The 18,298-nt window shown below is 33.6% G+C and overlaps 2 protein-coding genes across 19 annotated transcripts in view; one reads left to right on the top strand and one right to left on the bottom strand.

Annotated features, from left to right (window-relative positions):
• The window catches only part of rdgB (retinal degeneration B), a 311,695-nt gene that overhangs the window by 285,207 nt on the left and 8,190 nt on the right, over positions 1-18,298 (top strand). For 14 of the 17 annotated variants that reach the window (XM_067118551.1, XM_067118534.1, XM_067118507.1 and 11 more), the window contains 3 exons: positions 3,728-3,908; positions 6,518-6,649; positions 7,788-7,930. In XM_067118551.1, coding sequence (XP_066974652.1) covers positions 3,728-3,908; positions 6,518-6,649; positions 7,788-7,930 — 456 coding nt within the window. Of the gene's footprint in view, positions 1-3,727; positions 3,909-6,517; positions 6,650-7,787; positions 7,931-16,427; positions 16,543-16,977; positions 17,044-18,298 lie in introns of all 17 variants that reach the window. The other 3 variants (XM_067118561.1, XM_067118440.1, XR_010855622.1) reach the window with 2 other exon arrangements.
• LOC136847159 (uncharacterized) overlaps positions 10,906-18,298 on the bottom strand; it is a 35,716-nt gene continuing 28,323 nt past the window's right edge. The window contains exon 4 of one of the 2 annotated variants that reach the window (XM_067118577.1): positions 10,906-11,076. In XM_067118577.1, the coding sequence (XP_066974678.1) occupies positions 11,058-11,076 (19 nt within the window). In that variant the 3' untranslated portion in view covers positions 10,906-11,057. Of the gene's footprint in view, positions 11,077-12,400; positions 12,739-18,298 lie in introns of those variants that run through there. The other variant, XM_067118569.1, reaches the window with a different exon arrangement.

The following is an 18,298-nucleotide window of genomic DNA, read 5'->3' as shown; positions in this document are numbered from 1 at the left end:
CTAACAATAGATCAAAAGCCCCACAAGAAGATGGTACTTAACTTAGAGATGGAAAAGGTGCTCAAGCCATCGTGAGATGAAGAAAAAATAAATCCAAAATAGGACGAGCACAAAAAAGAAGCGAACGTATCACGTGCTAGAAAATGGAATGAAGTAGGTGGCGCTGGTGTCGCCATCCTGGCGGTGTTGAGTGTGGAGCTGTAACGGCTCACCGCTCTTTTTACGGGGTTTTGGGTGAGGAGAGATCTTTTTCAGTATATTTCCGTGGTAGTGTATTTCACTCACCTTCATTATACCGACGTCTTCTAAAAGACGGTCGACTGGGTAGTAACCCCAGCTTTCCTGAAAGCTCTTTTTTCTCTGGTATATCTAGCATTGTTATACCTAGAAATTGGCTGTAATGGAATTTCACCGGACACGGACCTTCCTCAGAAATAGATTTTCCTCTGTCAAAATCCCTTTAAACGATTGAATATTACTAGAATGTAAGAGTTTTAGCTTACAATTGCGTTTTTTTACCATTTCGTCGAGTTAAAGTTGATCAAGGTTGAAATTTTGGCAGTTATCGTGATTTATGTGAAAATATTTCAAAACTGATAAAAGCTACAACCATGAGCTATTTTCTGTTGCATTCTACATGAAATTGCGCACATTTTCATATATAAAACTTTGTAACGACTAATGTAAAACGATGCAAACATTACGACAACATGACGCAAAGAATTTCTGAGATGTTCGCCAAGTTACACGCAAGAGACGTAAGGAAAAAAAAAATTTTTTCAGAAATTCACCATAAATTGAAATATTGTGCTAGAGACTTCCAGTTTGTTGCAAAATGAAGGTAAATGATTGAATATTACTAGAATGTAAGAGTTTTAGCTTATAATTGCGTTTTTGACCATTTCTGGTCGAAAGTTAAAGTTGACCAAGCTTGAAATTTTGGCAGTTATCGTGATTTATATGAAAATATTTCAAAACTGATGAAAGCTACAACCTATGAGTTATTTTCTGTTGTATTCTACATGAAATTGCGCACATTTTCATATATAAAACTTTATGTAACGACTAATATAAAACAATGCAAACATTACGACAACGTGATTTAAAGAATTTCTGGCGCGGACGTAAGGGAAAAGTTTTTTTCAGAAATTCACCATAAATCGAAATATTGTGCTAGAGACTTCCAATTGGTTGCAAAATGAAGGTAAATGATTGAATATTACTAGATCGTAAGAGTTTTAGCTTAAAACTGCGTTTTTTGACCATTTCGGTCGAGTCAAAGTTGACCGAAGCTTGAAATTTTGGCAGTTATCTTGGTTTATATGAAAATATTTCCAAACTGATAAAAGCTACAACCATGGGTTGTATTTGCTGAATTGTACATGAAATTAGCACATTTTCATATATAAAACTTTATGTAACGGCTAATATAGAACAGTGCAAAAATTACGACAAAATGACGAAAGAATTTATGAAATTTTCGCTGAGTTACCATCGTATGGCGTAAGAAAAGTTTTTCAAAAATTCACCATAAATCGAAATATTGTGCTAGAGACTTCCAATTTGTTGCCAAATGAAGGTACATGATTGAATATTACTAGAATGTAAGAGTTTTAGCTTACAATTGTGTTTTTTCGACCATTTCGGTTGAGTCAAAGTTGACCGAAGTTGAAATTTTTTTGTAGTCGATTTACGGCACGCCCACTCGCACCCAACAGACAATTTTAGTCGATGTATGATACGTCCAATAGGCGTTTAAGGGTTAAATTTTGAGCCTTTGCTGATTGGCCATTTTTCCTAACTGTTGATGTAATTATTATGATGAGCATTTCCTCATTCTCTGATGACTAGGAATAGTATTCAGAAAGGACTTTACGTAAAGAAAAAAAGCTTTGCGATGGGAATAAAGCTGGCATGTTTAATCTTCTTCAAAAATTATAAAGGATTCCTTCAAAAATTATAAAGGATTCCATACAGCCACTGGGCTGTCAGACTAAAAGATGTCTGTCTAAGTATTAAATCTGTTACTTACATTTTAGAGACTTGACATCTTGATAAGTTGTTTATTTTAATCCATGATATTTCCCTTGTGTATGTGTAGACATCCATTCATCCTAGGGATTTGGTAATAACAGTTTGCTTGCAAGGTGGGGAGGAATGGATAATAGCATACCATCATTTTCTTAATATTTGTGCATTATGAAAATACCATTAAAGGGGCCATATGACTGCTTAAATTCCTTTTTCTTCACCAGTTATTGTAATCAAAATTCAATTTTTGGACATTTATTATGTTTTGCTAGATTAAGAGTATTTTTGGTTTTGTTGATATAAAGAATTAGAATGGACTCTTTAGTATATCCTTCTCCAGTGATATTCAGTTGTAAAAGTGAAAGTAAATGAAAGTCAAAAGGTTCATCATTAATGTTGCAAAAATTTTCACACTTTTTAGAGAGTATGATAATAATTTAAGGCAGCAAATATATGACAAAATGGAAAATGCAGCAGTATGAATCAGCATTTTACAAGGAAGATGGCTTTATTTGATTTTCTAATTGCTTTTGTTACTGTTGAAGTTATTTTTTTAATTGTTGCCAATAGACTTCTGAACCTGCAAACTACAGCTCCAAAACCAGTCTGATTACACCCAGACAGAGAGAATGAACTTTCACATATACACAGATTACAGTATTACTGTATGTGGTTGTAATAATAATAAAAAAAAAAAAGTCTCCTAAGCTGCAGATCAAACCTCCACACTTCATGTTAAATTTGAAAAGTAAGATTGCTGTTGCACATAAGTGCAGGGATACACAGAACTGTATGTTATATATGACTACAGTATATGGACTGGAATTGTCACTAACTAACTAACCAAACAATAGAACAGCTTTATACTTGGCTTAAAACAACTCTTAATTTACCTCGAAAAATGCTAAAAAATGGGAGACTCTTAATGCTGCAAATATATTGTACCCCTGGCTACTGCTGCCAAGTATAAGGTGAAATTGTTGTTGCCTAACGTTAGATGTTGTAAATACACTTGTTCTTACTCATTATGAATTAGTTAAGGGAGTGTATAAAAATGTGAATTAAGATATGTACACAGTCATGTATAAAGGCACAGTCCTATTTTAACTACTATGTGTGCAGTTTGACATTTTTAAAAACAACATTTCAGTAGCTTACAACATAGTTGTAGGAAAAGACTTCATCATCTTATAAGATGACTTGTGAATTCCAAAGATACTTATTTTATGGAAAAATACAAAAAAAAGGAACCTCTGTGTTCTGCACTGACTGTGAAGTCAGATCCATTTCAGTATAAAATAAATGAGAAAAAAGTGCCCAGGATAGAAGTTACTTCGAGACTAGGTCAGAGAGGATTTGTGGTTTTAGTGAAGTGATGAGTAGGTGTCAAGAGAGACGCTTGATAGCATACCATCAGTACCCATGTATAGACTGGACTGTCTGCCATTTAATCCCCTACAGTGTTGTTAAGTAAGTGATTGTAGAAAGTTGTTAACATTTTCTACCCTTGTGGTCACTGCCTGTAGTTTGTCAGTATGACTGTGTGTGGAGTCTCAGTCCCACTAGCAATGGTAGTAAAGGTATTTTTAAACCATGGGTTTTTATATTAATGATCCTGTAAGTAGCTGTATATTACATAATACTCAATTTGTAGTAGATATAAGATAATATATCAGTATGTTATTTAATGTTACAGACATTGGCAAGAGCTAGGGTACCTGATTATTTATGTGACTGGGCGACCTGATATGCAACAGCAGAAGGTGGTGTCTTGGCTTGCCCAGCATAATTTCCCTCATGGTCTTGTTTCCTTTGCTGATGGTCTCTCTAGAGACCCACTAGGTCACAAAGCTGATTATTTAAGGGGATTGATTAATGTAAGTATTAGTTTTTGTCATTTACTTATCAGATATGTTTTAAGACTTATTGTTAGTTTTCAGTGTTTAAATGGAAATAAGTTTGTAATTACATAGCTAATTTTTCATTTTATTGTTAAAACACTTAAAACAGATTAAATGCATGTTATAGATACTGTATGATTTGATTTTTCATTATCAGGCTTTGGATGTTATGATGTTGGATACTAACCAAAATCCGTACTGAAACTTCATTTTTACAGCACACAGGAACAAACCCATATATAGCTTACAGAGCCTCATGCTAGGGTTTGAAGCAAGTGGTACTCTACAAACCAAAGTATAAGGCATTGGTTTATCCGTACTCTTCTGTATCTGGTCACCTGTCCGTGTAACAAGCAATTTTTCTGTTCGGTTGATAAACCGAGCTCTTTCCATTGTAATGGCAGTGTATTTACTGATGCTGAAGATTTCACAGTATCACTAATTTGCTGTTATCCTTTAAGATGGTCAAGATTGTTGATTGCAGAGCATTCCATCTTCATGCTTGGAAATGATCTATAGTTTCTGCTTGAATAACTGTCTTCCTCTTCTACCAGTAGTAGGAGAGTCAGATGGCCATTACATGTAGGCATGATGGATGCATAAAAACACAACGTAAGACAGGACAGTATCCAAAATAATTGTTACAACAATACAGAACACTATAGCATTTTGGCTGTTAACACGAGCAACCATGTGCCAGACTATGAGGCTTGGAGTGCTGTTCTGTCTGGCTGCCCAGCAGTCACAAGAGATTATCGTACCACATATTGCTTGTTTAGGAAATTTCAAAATTCAGAATAAAGTTTTGCTGAAAATTGCTACCTTGAAGTCCATTTATCATAAATCAGTCCATTGGTGGGGCTGTCTCTACTATGTACTAAATGGTATCAGTATAGGTGCTTAGGATTACAAAATGTACGCAAAGTTTACTCAAAGTAAGAGAGTTTTAATCCCTGAATGCATTACATGAGCAAATGGGGAAGAGAAGGGAGTTAAGAACCTTGTTTTGATAAATGGGCAGGTGTTAGAAGGTGTAGAGCATTTTTTTTCTTTGGAGACAAAATTGAGGGTGAAGCTGGAGTGAGTAAAAGAGCAGCTTCACCATGGATGAAATAGAGCGTGATAGCTAGACTAATGGTCAATAAAAATTACCTGTTAGTAGAGAAAGAAAAGACTCACAGTAGGTTCATAAGGCTTGTTCTACTGAATGGGATGAAAATATTGGAAAAAAATATGTTTGGAATTCATGTGATTTTAAACTGTGCTACATCCCTCTGGCCCTATCTGCATCTGCATTTTAGCCTTTTACTTTTACCTCCATGCCAGCTTCTTTTTTTCAGTCGTACTGTCCAACACCTCTAAATGTTACTTCTTAGTGCAACTGAGGGGTTTTCTCAGAGTTCTACCTTTTGATCCTTCTTATTTCATTTCCTTTTATTTTCTGGGTCTCTTTATCTTGCCGTCCAACCACTCCAACTCCCTCTTTTCACTGTCTTTAGTGCTGAATGGCCAACAGTGCCTCAGTGCTTGGTTTGACAACCTAAGTTTTATGAATCACCCAATCAGTAAATCAATCAATATAATTTTTAATTTGACATGTGCAGTGATTTGAAATGAAAAGTTGTGTTTACGAATGTTCGTTTTGGGACATAATAGTAATTCATCATTATTAATTCATGGTGAACATAGAGCTTTTAATAGGAACCCTTCAATAGTAGTAGTCCTTGAAGATTTTCAGCTTAGACCATTTTGTAACAAAATTTATTACCCTTGTCTATGTTTATGTGATAATTGGGTATTTGTTAAAATTGTGTATCATTGCCAAAAAATTTGTTTAATGTTTACCCAGTTATTACTAATACAAGTTGGCTTGTTGGTCATGAAAGTTAACAGTTGAAAGACTAATGTAAACTTCATCAATTATGATGCAAAAGGTTTAGAGTGTTAAGGAGTTATGAAGTTATGCAACACTTGTTTGCTGTAACCATACATAAAGAAAACATTTTGAAATCATTTATAGTACTGTAGTTGGCTGACATATGCCCACTTTACACCCAGCCTTGAGCAAATAATAGGAAGAGTATAAGTGTGAACCATGTTTTTTTTATTAAAAGTTCAGTGCATTGTATCTTTCGGAATTATCGCAACAGGTAGGCAAACCACAATGAATTCAGTGGTCTTAGTTTAAGAAGATCACTTTGTAAATTCTGAGCTGATTTGTCTAGTTACTTCAGCCATTACTACATGGATAAGAAGTCATCAGTACTGTACTGATTTATTAAGACATATTTGTAATCATAGAGATTTACAGTTACAGGTATAATTAGATTGCACTGAAGAGCAAAAATCGCTGATGAAAGGAAGTGAGAAAGATAAAAGGCATTGGGGAATTTTAACAAAAGATGAAGTTTGAGATATTACATTGAAGATTGAAAGTGTAAAAATAGTGTGAAGAGTTAAATAAGTTAGCATCTTAAGTTTGAGTAGTCATTAGAATCATGTTACAGTCTACTCCCTCACCTTGGGGACTAATGTATTCCCTGCCTTGTTGTCCTGCTTTGTAATATTTCTAATTTTCTTTCTAGGATCATGCTGTAGTGGTTATGGCAGCTTATGGAAGTTCAAAAGACATCACTGTTTACAACAGTATTGGCCTTAAACCTGAACAGATCTACATAGTTGGAAAAGCCAGCAAAAAACAGCATGCCACAGCACAGGTAATTAGGATTTATCAAGTAAATTAAACTTGTAATCTGAATATTTTCCTGATAACCTTGTTATAATGCATTGTTTGCACTTTTACTGTGAGATTTTTTAATTAAAAGTATTGTCTGTTTATAAAATATAGTTGAGAGGAGATACCAAGGGAAAGTGATTGAAAGTATTTTGGAAAGAAGAAAATACAGCAACTTTTATTATGCACAAAAGACTAAAAGTAGTCTGTGAAGAACCAGTTGCATGTAGACCAGGCCTTAGGGCCAAGTAGTGGGTTAAGATTTTAGAGCACACCTTCCCCATTATATGCAGTCATGAAACCTTGTCAACTTTCTAAATTTATAGTAAATGAGGAGGAAAACGATGACAAAAGCAGGGTCAACGACAGACAACAGACAGAGAAAAGATATGTCTGGAAATATATTTAAAGCATAACAATCCCTCTAAAAAGGATAGAATGGGTAGCAGCAAGACCTTGAGCAATAATGATTGCCAATTCAGGTCATCTGAGGTGCAAAAATATTTGAATAAAAATAAATATATGTAATAAATAAAAATAAATATATGTGATGAAAGTAAATAAAGTATGTATATAGTAAAATATAGAATAAAGTAGAGATTACAAAGACATAATAGTAAATAATACTTTAGACATGGATATTTTCTTTTAATGTAACAGAATAAAATATATACACAGCCAACCTACTATTTTCCAATATCAGACTAACAAATTATGCCTATCATATCAATATAGTAGTACGGTTTTTGACTACAAAAGCTGAATATTAGGTAAATACTTTATGTAACCATACAACACCAGTATGACACATGACTAGTAATAGCAGAACTAATTAAATTATATTAAATGTTTCAGTTCTCTGTTAAAGTTAAAATAACTCGTTTTAGTAAAATTTATGATTTTTTTAAATAACAAAGAAGGAAACCTATCATGATAAACAAGGCTGGCAGTTAAATGAAAAGTCTGGCTAACAGTTAAATATAAAGTTTGCCTTCTGTACAGATGCAGAATTGTGAGAATATATCCTAAATAAATTTTAGATGTGCTTAATTTAGCTAACTCTTGTAAATAACATGGGCATTGAAGATTTATGTTGAATAATCTTTGAATTGTCTATTCAGGTGTTGACAGAAGGTTATGCTGCTCACTTGACTTCCCTGTCAGCATTGGGGAAATCCCGTCCAGCAAAAGGCAATCCACAGATGGTGATCCCACGTGTGTTCTTTGGCCTACCTGGTCAGAGCAGTGCTCTGCGGAGAAGACGGTAAGCTAAGTTGCATTAAGTTCTCCGTAAGTGTTAATGCATGATCTTCATGATGTCATGCATGAAGATTAGCGCTCAGCTTTGCTTATTTCTTGTCAGATCAAGAAGCCTTTTATCAATACATACAGTTGGATGCTTATTTTAAGGAGGAAAGAAACTATACATCTTGGTTGGAAGTCCATACTCAGTATACTCAAAATTTAACTTTAGGTGAGAAAAATAACATTCTGGAATGAGGTTTGCTTATTTTTATGTATTTGATTTAATTCATATATGTCTCTCTTTATGTCATATCTGTTACTCAGAATAACGGTCCTTTTCAAAAGTTTATGACATTTTGATAAAGAGAATTTTTTTTCATTTTTCCTGAAGTGTTACAGTGAATAATTCTCTATGGATACCTTTTTGCAAACTGTCCATAAGAATTGTCGTAGTGTATGCTTGAACCCTGACTTTCTATCGATTCTCTTTTTTATTTAAGTCTTTGTGTATAAACTCTATTGAGTCAGAGGTATTCAGTGTTATCACCCGAGGGCCCTTATTATACACTACTTTTGATGCAAGGCAAATGTAAAGGTAGTGATATTTATTCATCACTAAAAATTAAATTGGACATGTCAGATAAGTATAAATATAACTCAGATTTAATGAAATTCTAGGTATTATCACACCATGAAATGTTTGTATATGATACATATTAAATTCTTCCAGTGTTTCTGTCTTCGTGGAAGGGGAAAGAGTAAGATCAGTTCATTTTTACACATTGAATTAGTTGTCCTAGATCACTAGCTATAGAGTTTACCATATGGAATTACAGTATAACAATACAGTATCCCTGTGATATTGTCAGTTAAGTTCCCAGTCTTAGATAGGAACCCTTTACAATGATATAGAGTATTGTAAATCATTTTATGATAACCCTGTTATGTTAAACAATAATTTAGGAAGGCAGTATAATGACACGCATGACTAAGATATTCTTTAGATATTCTCATAGAATCCCCAAAATTCAAATGATTTATAGGTATGAGAGTTTCCTTGGTTTTGTCATGTTTTCACTTCACAATATGAAATATTTCCTGTATAATGCCATGCTAGATGAGATTTCTTTGTTCCCAACAGAAATTTAGTCCTGAATATCCTTGCCATCACTTGAACAATGATTAAAAATAGTGAATGGTTTGAGGAAAAAATGGAAGGAAAACAAAGCTCCCGTTTGCAAGTAAATGCAGTAGAATTGCATTTGCTATGCAGCTGTCTTTGCCCATGTAATATTTTGTTTTCTTTCCAAGTAATACTGTAGTTTTATTAGATGAAATGCAGTTGTTTTATTAGTATATTTAGGTGTTGGTGATCAGAGCATTAATGCAGCCATTCAACAAGGGAAGTTATTTGTTCTGTACATGAAATGTAAATATTTCCCTACTGCAGTAAATAAGGGTTACATAGAGTTTAGTTTGGAGTTGTAAGGCACATCATATTTTCATAAGTAGTGATGTTTTCTATTTGCGACTTTCTCGAATTATAAAGGGATACTCATCATACTAATTTCATTAGTTTTCAGTTTTGATAATGCCTATTTTATATTAACATCATGCATAAGTTAGTAGAGGGGATAGTGGAAAATATATATTTTTGTGTTATTGAACGCTAAAAATCTGACCAATGGTTTTGAAGGGCCCTTTCCTACACTTACATTCTTACAATTTGAAAATTTACCAGTAATGTTCATATTAGTGATTAACTGTGTGCTTGGTTATGTACAGTTTATGCAGAGTAGCTTTTTTCATCACAAGCCATCAAACTTATATTTGACTACAATTGTTATCTTCAGTGCCTTTGGATTGTCTTTAACAGATTATGGTAGTAAAGATGCTTGTACCACCTGGTATTTTGTGAGGGTACAGCACTTTTAAACAGCTTTGTCCAAAAGATCTTGGGGAATTCTGGACAGGACACATTATCTAGGAGGATCTGTCCTGCATATATAGTGTCCATAAAGTCTTTGTGCAATTTAAAATACTTGTAGCTTTGTAACTATACATGATAGCTTTGTAACTACAGTATACATGATAGAATTAATCTGTACTGTAAAAAGGATAGGAAAGAAGAATGACCTAAATTTTTTATTAATCTTGTATTACTAATACAAAGAGAAATAAGATTCTGTAGTTCTCGGGAAACATTTTCCAGCTAATTTTCAGTAACACCTTCAATCACATCAGTTATCCTTACTTTCAAGTCTTCTAAAGATTGATGTTTAGTTGAATAAACAATACTTTTCATGTCCCATAAAAAGAAATCCAGTGGAGTAAAAATGTGGTGAATATGGAGGCCAAAATAATGGTCCACAGCTGTCAGTCCATCTGTTAGGGAATTTCTCATTTAAAATGCCTAACTTGCAGAGCAAAGTGACAAGGTGCACCATCTTGTTGAAAAACTGTATTCTCTTTAAGTTCTGATTGTTCAAGCTTAGGAATAAAGTAATTTTGTAGCATTTCTAAATATTTATCACCATTAACAACACGCCCTCCAAAAAAGAATGGCCCTATGATTTGATTCTTTCCCAAAGCACATTAGACATTAATTTTGAGACTCTCATGTCCAACCAACAGATTCACATAGCTTTTCAGTTCCCCAAATACAGCAATTGTGCCTGTTGACCTTGGCACTAAGGTGGAACGTTGCTTCATCAAAGACCATTATTTAAAAATGCATAATCAGCATTAATTCTGTCATTGAAATGATGACAGAAAGTTAGTCAGTATGATAATCCTCTGCTAACAACATTTGATGCATTTGGATTTTGTACACTTTCATTTTGAGATTTTTCTGCAGAATCTTAGGCACAGTGGATTTTGAAAGCCTCATCTCCAAAAATGCTCATCAGAGATTCTTCTTCCAAAGGATTGTTCTACAGCTGCTACAGTTCCTTCATCAAGACATGGTCTACCAGACCATGGTATATCAATAACAGAAACTGTTTCCTTAAATGTCTTCATCCACCTGCTAAGCAATTTGTGTGGTGCTTCTGTATTGTACTAGGATGTAAACCTTCTTTGGAAAGCAACAGTACATTTTAGCTCAGCCAACCAAAGAATGCCATTTACTTTCTTTTCTAGTGAAGTCATAGGTCAACAGCAGTTCTGAAAAAGAAGTCATTTTTAAGTTTCAGATATGTTACTCATTCAGGTCATTCTAAAGCAAATACTTTTACATTGGTGTGGTGGATCAAAATAGCAATAAATTGTGTTGAAAATCACTAAAAAGGGATGTATTGGTACATCAAAACAGACTCAACAACTTGTTAAATTATCACAATTCAACTAAAGTGTTGAATTGTTGACCACTTGAAGTCTACATGGATGAAAAGTACTGTTTTGAGTAGGTGTTAAATGTCATTATTATCGATGGTATCTTTCGTAATACACTTTTGTTTAATATGTCTCCACCTCATAAAAGGTTATCGGCACTGAAGTCTCCCAATAGTGAAAATGGAATGACAAGCTAATTAATTGTTATGTTCTTTTGGTTGAAGTAAAGAAGGTACATGGAACAAAGTAGTGTGTTTTAAAAGGTGAACTGAAAATGCTTGCAGTGTTGTTCTTAATGGCTGCAGTTAATGCTACAGTGTTATATACTGTAATTGGTAGCTGCTCTGACTTTGTCATGTTCTCCCAGTAGAGGAGATGATCATGTATAAATTTATAATTTACACCAGGTTTATAGGCTTTACTACCTAGCTTGGTCTCTTGAAGAAACTAAGATGCACTCACAAGGATAACTTTTAAGTTCCTCAGTTTGAGCTCTTAAACTGGGAAGATAATGGTTTATTTTTTAAGCATTTTCAATTGTTTCACTTGTAAACTGAAAGTATTTTCAATTTGACTGAAGAGTTAAGTTTCCCTTTAGAATTTTTTTTTCCTATGCCACTTGAAAGATTGTTAAACTAGGTTGGAATTTTATTTTTTCCCCTTTATTTCTTTTATAACTTTTCTGTATTTTTTAACTTCTCGCCTTTTTGCTTACAGGCTTGAGGTATGGAAGTATGCTTTCCGTAGTCATTTCCAAAGTGGATTGTTTTTTTCTTTGTGCCTTATCTAACATAAAGAAGTAGTTTAAAGTGTAACTCTCAGAAGTATATATATTGATAGGGAAAGCTTTTATTGCAAATTTCTTTTGGTTTGGTTGAGATTGTAGACTTTGTGTCAGTGTCACTCTCAGGATTGCTGTTGAACAATCAGGCAGCCCTCACTTGAGGTATCTTCAGTCACCTCATTCAAGATACTGTATTCTTTTCATTATTTCCTCCTTGTCACTAGTAATTTCAAATTCTGGGCCATTGGAAGGAACTTGGCTGTTCTGATCATACTGCTTCCTCCTCCTTTATAGGTAGCAAAATACCATATAGGAGTGGATTTCATTTGCCCTCCTTTGTTTCCATCAAATTTTGGAATGAAACAATGCTGATTATTTTAAAAGTTACAGTAACATTTAATTGACTCCGTACGGGAGATGATCAATAACAACGTTCATACAATGGGACCTTTTACAACAAACATATCGATCTCAAAAATAACAAAGTAATTAAATGTTTCACCATCAGCTGAAGTGTCTTGTCTTCTGTATGCATCCAGGTTGTTTCACTTGGAGATAAACTTCATGTAAACAAGATATCAATATTAATGTAATAAAGCACTCTATATTTGGGATTATTTTCATCCATGTGTCCCAGGGCATTTGTTTGTTGTATGCCCATTGCCTTATTACCCTTATCCAAGCCAACAGTCATCATCTGTGTCAGGTCACTGTCATAAGGTTAAGAGGTATTATGGTCAGACGGTGAACTATTTGTAAATATTTAGAAAGGAAAAACTAAACAGAATCTTACTCAGATAATATAGCCCTTCATGAAATTTTTTCCTTTCCCAATGGCAGTGGTAAGAACTGACTCCCAGATGTCCACTCGCTATCCTACTCCAAGGGATGGACTTGAACAATTAGGTTGGCTCAAGCGTAGGCTAAACTGTGATGGAACTGAGATTATTACATGTATACAATCATGGGCATTCAGCAGCTTTGCCTTCCACCTAAACTGATATTTATGCAAGTTAGGTAATTGATGGGTTGTGATGAAAAAGTTTCATAGCAACTAGTTTCTTCATACAAACCTATCAGTCATATACAGTTAATCAAGTTCTCTTTCCAACCTCACGAATTAGTCTCATTTCCAAACTGCATGAAAGTAAGGGTGAGGAAGTAATACATACCTGTGGTTCCAGGTGTTGCATGCATCATTAAACTACCATGTCTGTGTTGGTTAGACAAAAGACTTTGAGCTAGGGACAATTGAGGTGGTTGCATTTGGATAAATATATGATTAATGGGTTTTGGATTACAAAAGCTAGTTTTGTATCATAAAACTCCATTTTATTACAGAATTAATATCATCCTAAGCAGCTTTGCTTTGTATAAATGAATTCTGTGTTATATATTTTTAAGTTAGGTTTTCATAAATACCAACATAGCCAAGCAGTATGCTAGTAATGTTAATTTTCAGTGAGGATTTCTTTAAAACCAAGATATTTATTGTATTGAAATTGCTCCCCTCACAAGACCTCACATTTAACTCCAGAATCTTAGGCTTTTTCATGGATGTCTCAACTTTTATTTCTATTTGGAGCTGCACTTTCTCTCAGAAAATATATATAGTTATGGTAGGTAATTTATATAACTAGATCTAATGTCATACACAGTTTCAGTCTTACATTCCATCATCAGTAAGAAAAGTTACATGTGAATTAAGAAGATATAAATGTTCTCTCACTTCTGATGATTTTTTATACTAGAGCTTACTCTTTGCCTTTCTGTGTGAAGTTGCTCGATATTAAATATTTTTCATAAATGCTCAAATTTGTGTCTACACAGTTCTTGGTATACATTTGTGACAAATATTGATGTATAGTTACAATTGCGTATTGTATAATGAATTAAGACAAGAAGGGATGAGGAAGATGTATAAGGGGAATTGCTTAAAGAAATACCTCTTTATCGAAGAGAACAACAAGCCCTTTAATGTTACATAGGTTTAGAGCCAGCCTTTGCAGGTTTAGGGATTCACTAGACGGTAGTGTGGACAGTTGAGTAGTGATTTAAAAAGAGAATCAAACATTTTGTTGTAATAGTTGAAAAGTAATTGGTAGTTCTAACTTTCAGAATGAGGAAAGGGATAAGTAAAAAGATGATGAACATCAATAAACCAATAAGAAAAAAATAGTAAAGACAAGGTATGAGGAACAGAATGAAAGTTCTTGGAAAAAATGGGAGGAATGTAGTTTTGAAAATAAAGTACTGTAAGTGACAAAGGTGGAAAAACTATGTATGTTAGAATACTGAATGGGCTGGTACAAAAGTGAAGAATTTGAAATTCTGCACGCTTATTTAATGTAACAGTTCTCACCGTACCAGAAAGTCACAAGGAGGTTTGAAAATTTAGTAAAATATACATGATCAAGGAGAGTAGTCATGTGTTTGCCTGAACAGCAGTGATAACAACAAGGATACCCTTGCAAATTTGGTAGTGGTGAGATCAAAAAATAATTTTTTTGACACTGAAATCCTCCAGGATCGTGATTAGAACACTGCTAAAAATATTAGACTGAAATGCATAAGGAAATGTAGGAAAATATACATTGGCTGTAGGAATGGTGTATGAGACATGGGAAGTATTTACAAAAATTAGATTATGAAAGTTTAAAACTTAGTTGGGATTAATCTGTGAAAGGATTTGTTAATGTGATTTTGTGTTTTGTGGATTTTGAAAGTTATTTATTCAAATGAGAAGACTAGTTAAGATGATGGGATTGGAAAAAGATTGGGGTAGAAGGAAATGCTAAAAGGTATGTTTTGTTTGGCTAAAATCAGAAGGCAGTTTTCTTGTAGATGGAGAATTGGAGCCATAAACCTCATGAGAATGCAAGGGAAATCAGACTGGATTTTTATTTTTATAATAATGAAAATGCTTGAAATGAAAGCAAATGTAGCACTGGCAAAATAATTAAAAAATAGTCCAACCAGAACAGTAATGGAAACGAAAAGATTACAGTTTAAACTGAACTTGCAAAGACAGAAGAGAATAGTGTTACTGAATTGGTTTAAAAGAGAAAGGTGTTACTCGTGTATTTGAAGGAACACCTAATTTGTGTGAGTATAAGAAAAATTAATGTACACATTCAAGAATTAATGGAATGCCTTTTAAATTAAAAAATTAACATCAATAAGTTGAAGAGTTTTTAGTAGGGGAGAATAGAACTTATAGAAATGAGGGCCCTACCCTAGATTAGATGGCTTTTAATATAGATTGGACAGAATATTTTTTAAATTGACAATGTTTCTTGGTTCTGAATTACTTTTCATTTACTTCATTTGCTTCTTGTGTCTCATTATGACAGTGCAGCAAATATCATAACAGCTGTTTTTTGTCCTTTCTTGCTGCCATACTGGAAGGAAAACTTTTAAGCCTTAAATTTATTTTTCTTCAGTGAGACTTAAAATTGACATTCATTGGTATCAGTGCCTCCATTTTACCAAACCTAGTCAGGGGATGCATTTTTTTTTTTTTTTTTTTTGCTCACATAGGTTAGGAATTTTTCATTCTTGCCTTGTTAAGGAAATCATTAGGGATTGAAGAAAACTGGTCACTGTTTTAAGAGAGGAATACATATGATTTTAAAGAATAATTCTTTACAGAGAAGTATAACATTTTAGAAATATTAGACTTCCCATATTCTTTTTATTGACATCTAAATGTTTTATGGTCTCTCCTTTGTTTTCCCTCTATTTACAAAAGTATGCATTATAATTGTCTATGTTTTACACTCTTATCATTATAGTTTACAATACATTTTCATTTCTGTGTTAAGATGGTTTTACAATAGCGGGGCAGAAAACTGTCACATTTCACTTATTACTTCAGTATATATGCCTTTCTGAGGAACTTCATATACTGAAAAATTAGTGTTGTAATCCTATACTCCATAGGATTGTTGTGGAAGGAAAGGTATTGTTAATTTATCTTTAGTTCATGGTAAATATCAGGAGATAAGGTAAGGCTTTAGTTTGTGATGGAAATTGCCAAAAAAAAGATATCCTGATATTTGCTGGTTGCTTGAAAATGTATACTTCATTCATTTAAAGTGAAAAAAAAATGTTTTCTCTGCTTACTTTATATTTTTTAATTAAAATTTATGTTTTGTTTTCCCAGTTACATGTTTTGCATATTTGAAATCAGCTGTTATTGACACATTTAGTTTAAGTATTTTGAACACTTGCTGTAAACCACAGACTGCAAGTACCATGGACATTCAGCTTTGGATGTAACAACCATCAAATGGTGGTGTACTATTCTCTTTTTATTAGGAGCAACAGAATTATATCCAGGATGTTTTTGTGATATTTTACATGATAGGTTATGACCAAAATTCACAATCATTTTCAGGCTTTTTAAGGTCAGTTTCTGAAAGAATGGAAAAGCCATATTACTGTACAGTATTTGGAATTTTAGAAGAAAGCACTGCCACATCAGTATCACAATGGACTTGGCTTTTTATTTAGTGAGTTATTTTGTTAAATATGTTTAGGATTTGTGGTATCACTGCAGTACTTCACATATCTGAAACAGGACAGCCATACTGATATAGTGCTACTAATTTTTGTATAGTGTTGGATTTGTGTGTTGCATTTGTCTGTTTTGTTGACATCTGATTTTGTGCACTAGTGTGTTAGTCTCAATGTACCTTCTTGCTATAGTACATATACAAACTATAGTCACTGAAGTTCAACTTTCTTTGCGAAGAACTCCATGATTTCAAGGTTTTATTAACTGCACATGAGGTCTTTCCCTACCTTGGAATTTTGGTAGTTTAAACACTTACAGTAGCAAGTAGTAAACTTGACTTACTGTCACTTAACTACAAAATTTCACCAGTGTGGGATTAGGGCCAGATGTTCTTTTCAATTTGGCTTTGAATTCATATAATTTTTTGCAGATATTGGGCAGCCCAGAAAGTGTCTTCAAATCGCAAAGAATGATATGGCAGCCGTTAAAATTGGCAGTATGTGCAGGGTTGAACAATATAGTTGTCTAGACTGCACAGTGCTTCTTATGTTTTAATTTATTTGTTTTCATTTTCTTCTTCTTTAGGACAATGTCAGTATCATTGGGTTAAATTTTTGCTTGTTTGTGTTCTGAACAATTATGAGAACAGCAAATTTGAACCACTTTCATACACCTTGCTCATGGGTGAAAGTTTGCAGGAGATGAGCTCTACAAGTATGAAACTGTCATTTAGATTTGCTACTTTGTTACTATTGTCCCAGTTTATTTGCATGTCTTCAACATGATTTTGTTCCTGAATACTAAATGTACATGATCCTTTACAGCACTAATTAATAATAATACTTATGTCCACTAAGGTTACTGCCTAAACAAGTAAAATGTTAATTGTATGCTCTTCATCTGTGTACAATATGTGCATTTGTAGATGCAATGGACTGTTGACTACCCACTTCATACTATGAAAAAATACCCTAAATCACTTATAAGAATTGAAATTTGTAGATGCAATGGACCGTTGACTATCCACTTCATGCTATGAAAAATACCCTAAATTACTTATAAGAAATTGAAATTTTCAGCACAGAATAGTGTTCACTTATACTGCAGTTATTGCTCTTGCCCGCTGTAAGTTCTTGTGTTGATGATTAATCCTTTTTTCTTTTGGATACACCAGAAATTTTGATTCGGGTAAAATAACATTTCATAGATGTGTGCATTTTACTGAACTTTAGATCTCAATACTAATTTGATTGCAATACATTCACAAGCTCCTTTGTCCTATTTTACTTTTGGTATATGATTTCTTGTGACTTTGGCTGTTTCAGCAAAAACTCCTGGTTTCACCTTTCCTCTCTACAATCAAAGTTACTAGGCTTTATCTGCAACTGGAAATTTTTCTTATAAAATAAAAAAAACAATAACCATAGTAAAATGAAAAGAAAAATTACATTTTTGCATGGTCATGGTCTTTACCTTAGGTAATCTTACTATTTTTAGACTCCCCACCCTTAAGCTCCCCTAACCATAAATGTATAGTCAGTAAACAGTATGAATTACTCAAGGACATTTGGTCACAGTGGGGATTGGGTGATGGTACTTGGGGACTTATGATAGAATAAGGACCAAGCTTAGGTGACAGAGGGGCCAAGCTAGTGATGCGATGTTGTAGCTGAATACCAGGCCTAAAGAAGGAGTCAGTTATGATTTGAAAACCCATCACCAGTAGATGGTGGCAGATGGTGTTTCCTACC

This window comes from Macrobrachium rosenbergii, chromosome 2 (genome assembly GCF_040412425.1).
Source record: "Macrobrachium rosenbergii isolate ZJJX-2024 chromosome 2, ASM4041242v1, whole genome shotgun sequence".
In the NCBI taxonomy this organism is placed as follows: domain Eukaryota; kingdom Metazoa; phylum Arthropoda; class Malacostraca; order Decapoda; family Palaemonidae; genus Macrobrachium; species Macrobrachium rosenbergii.
The sequence above is the reverse complement of the archived record's forward strand: the minus strand, read 5'-3'. Positions and strand labels throughout refer to the sequence as shown.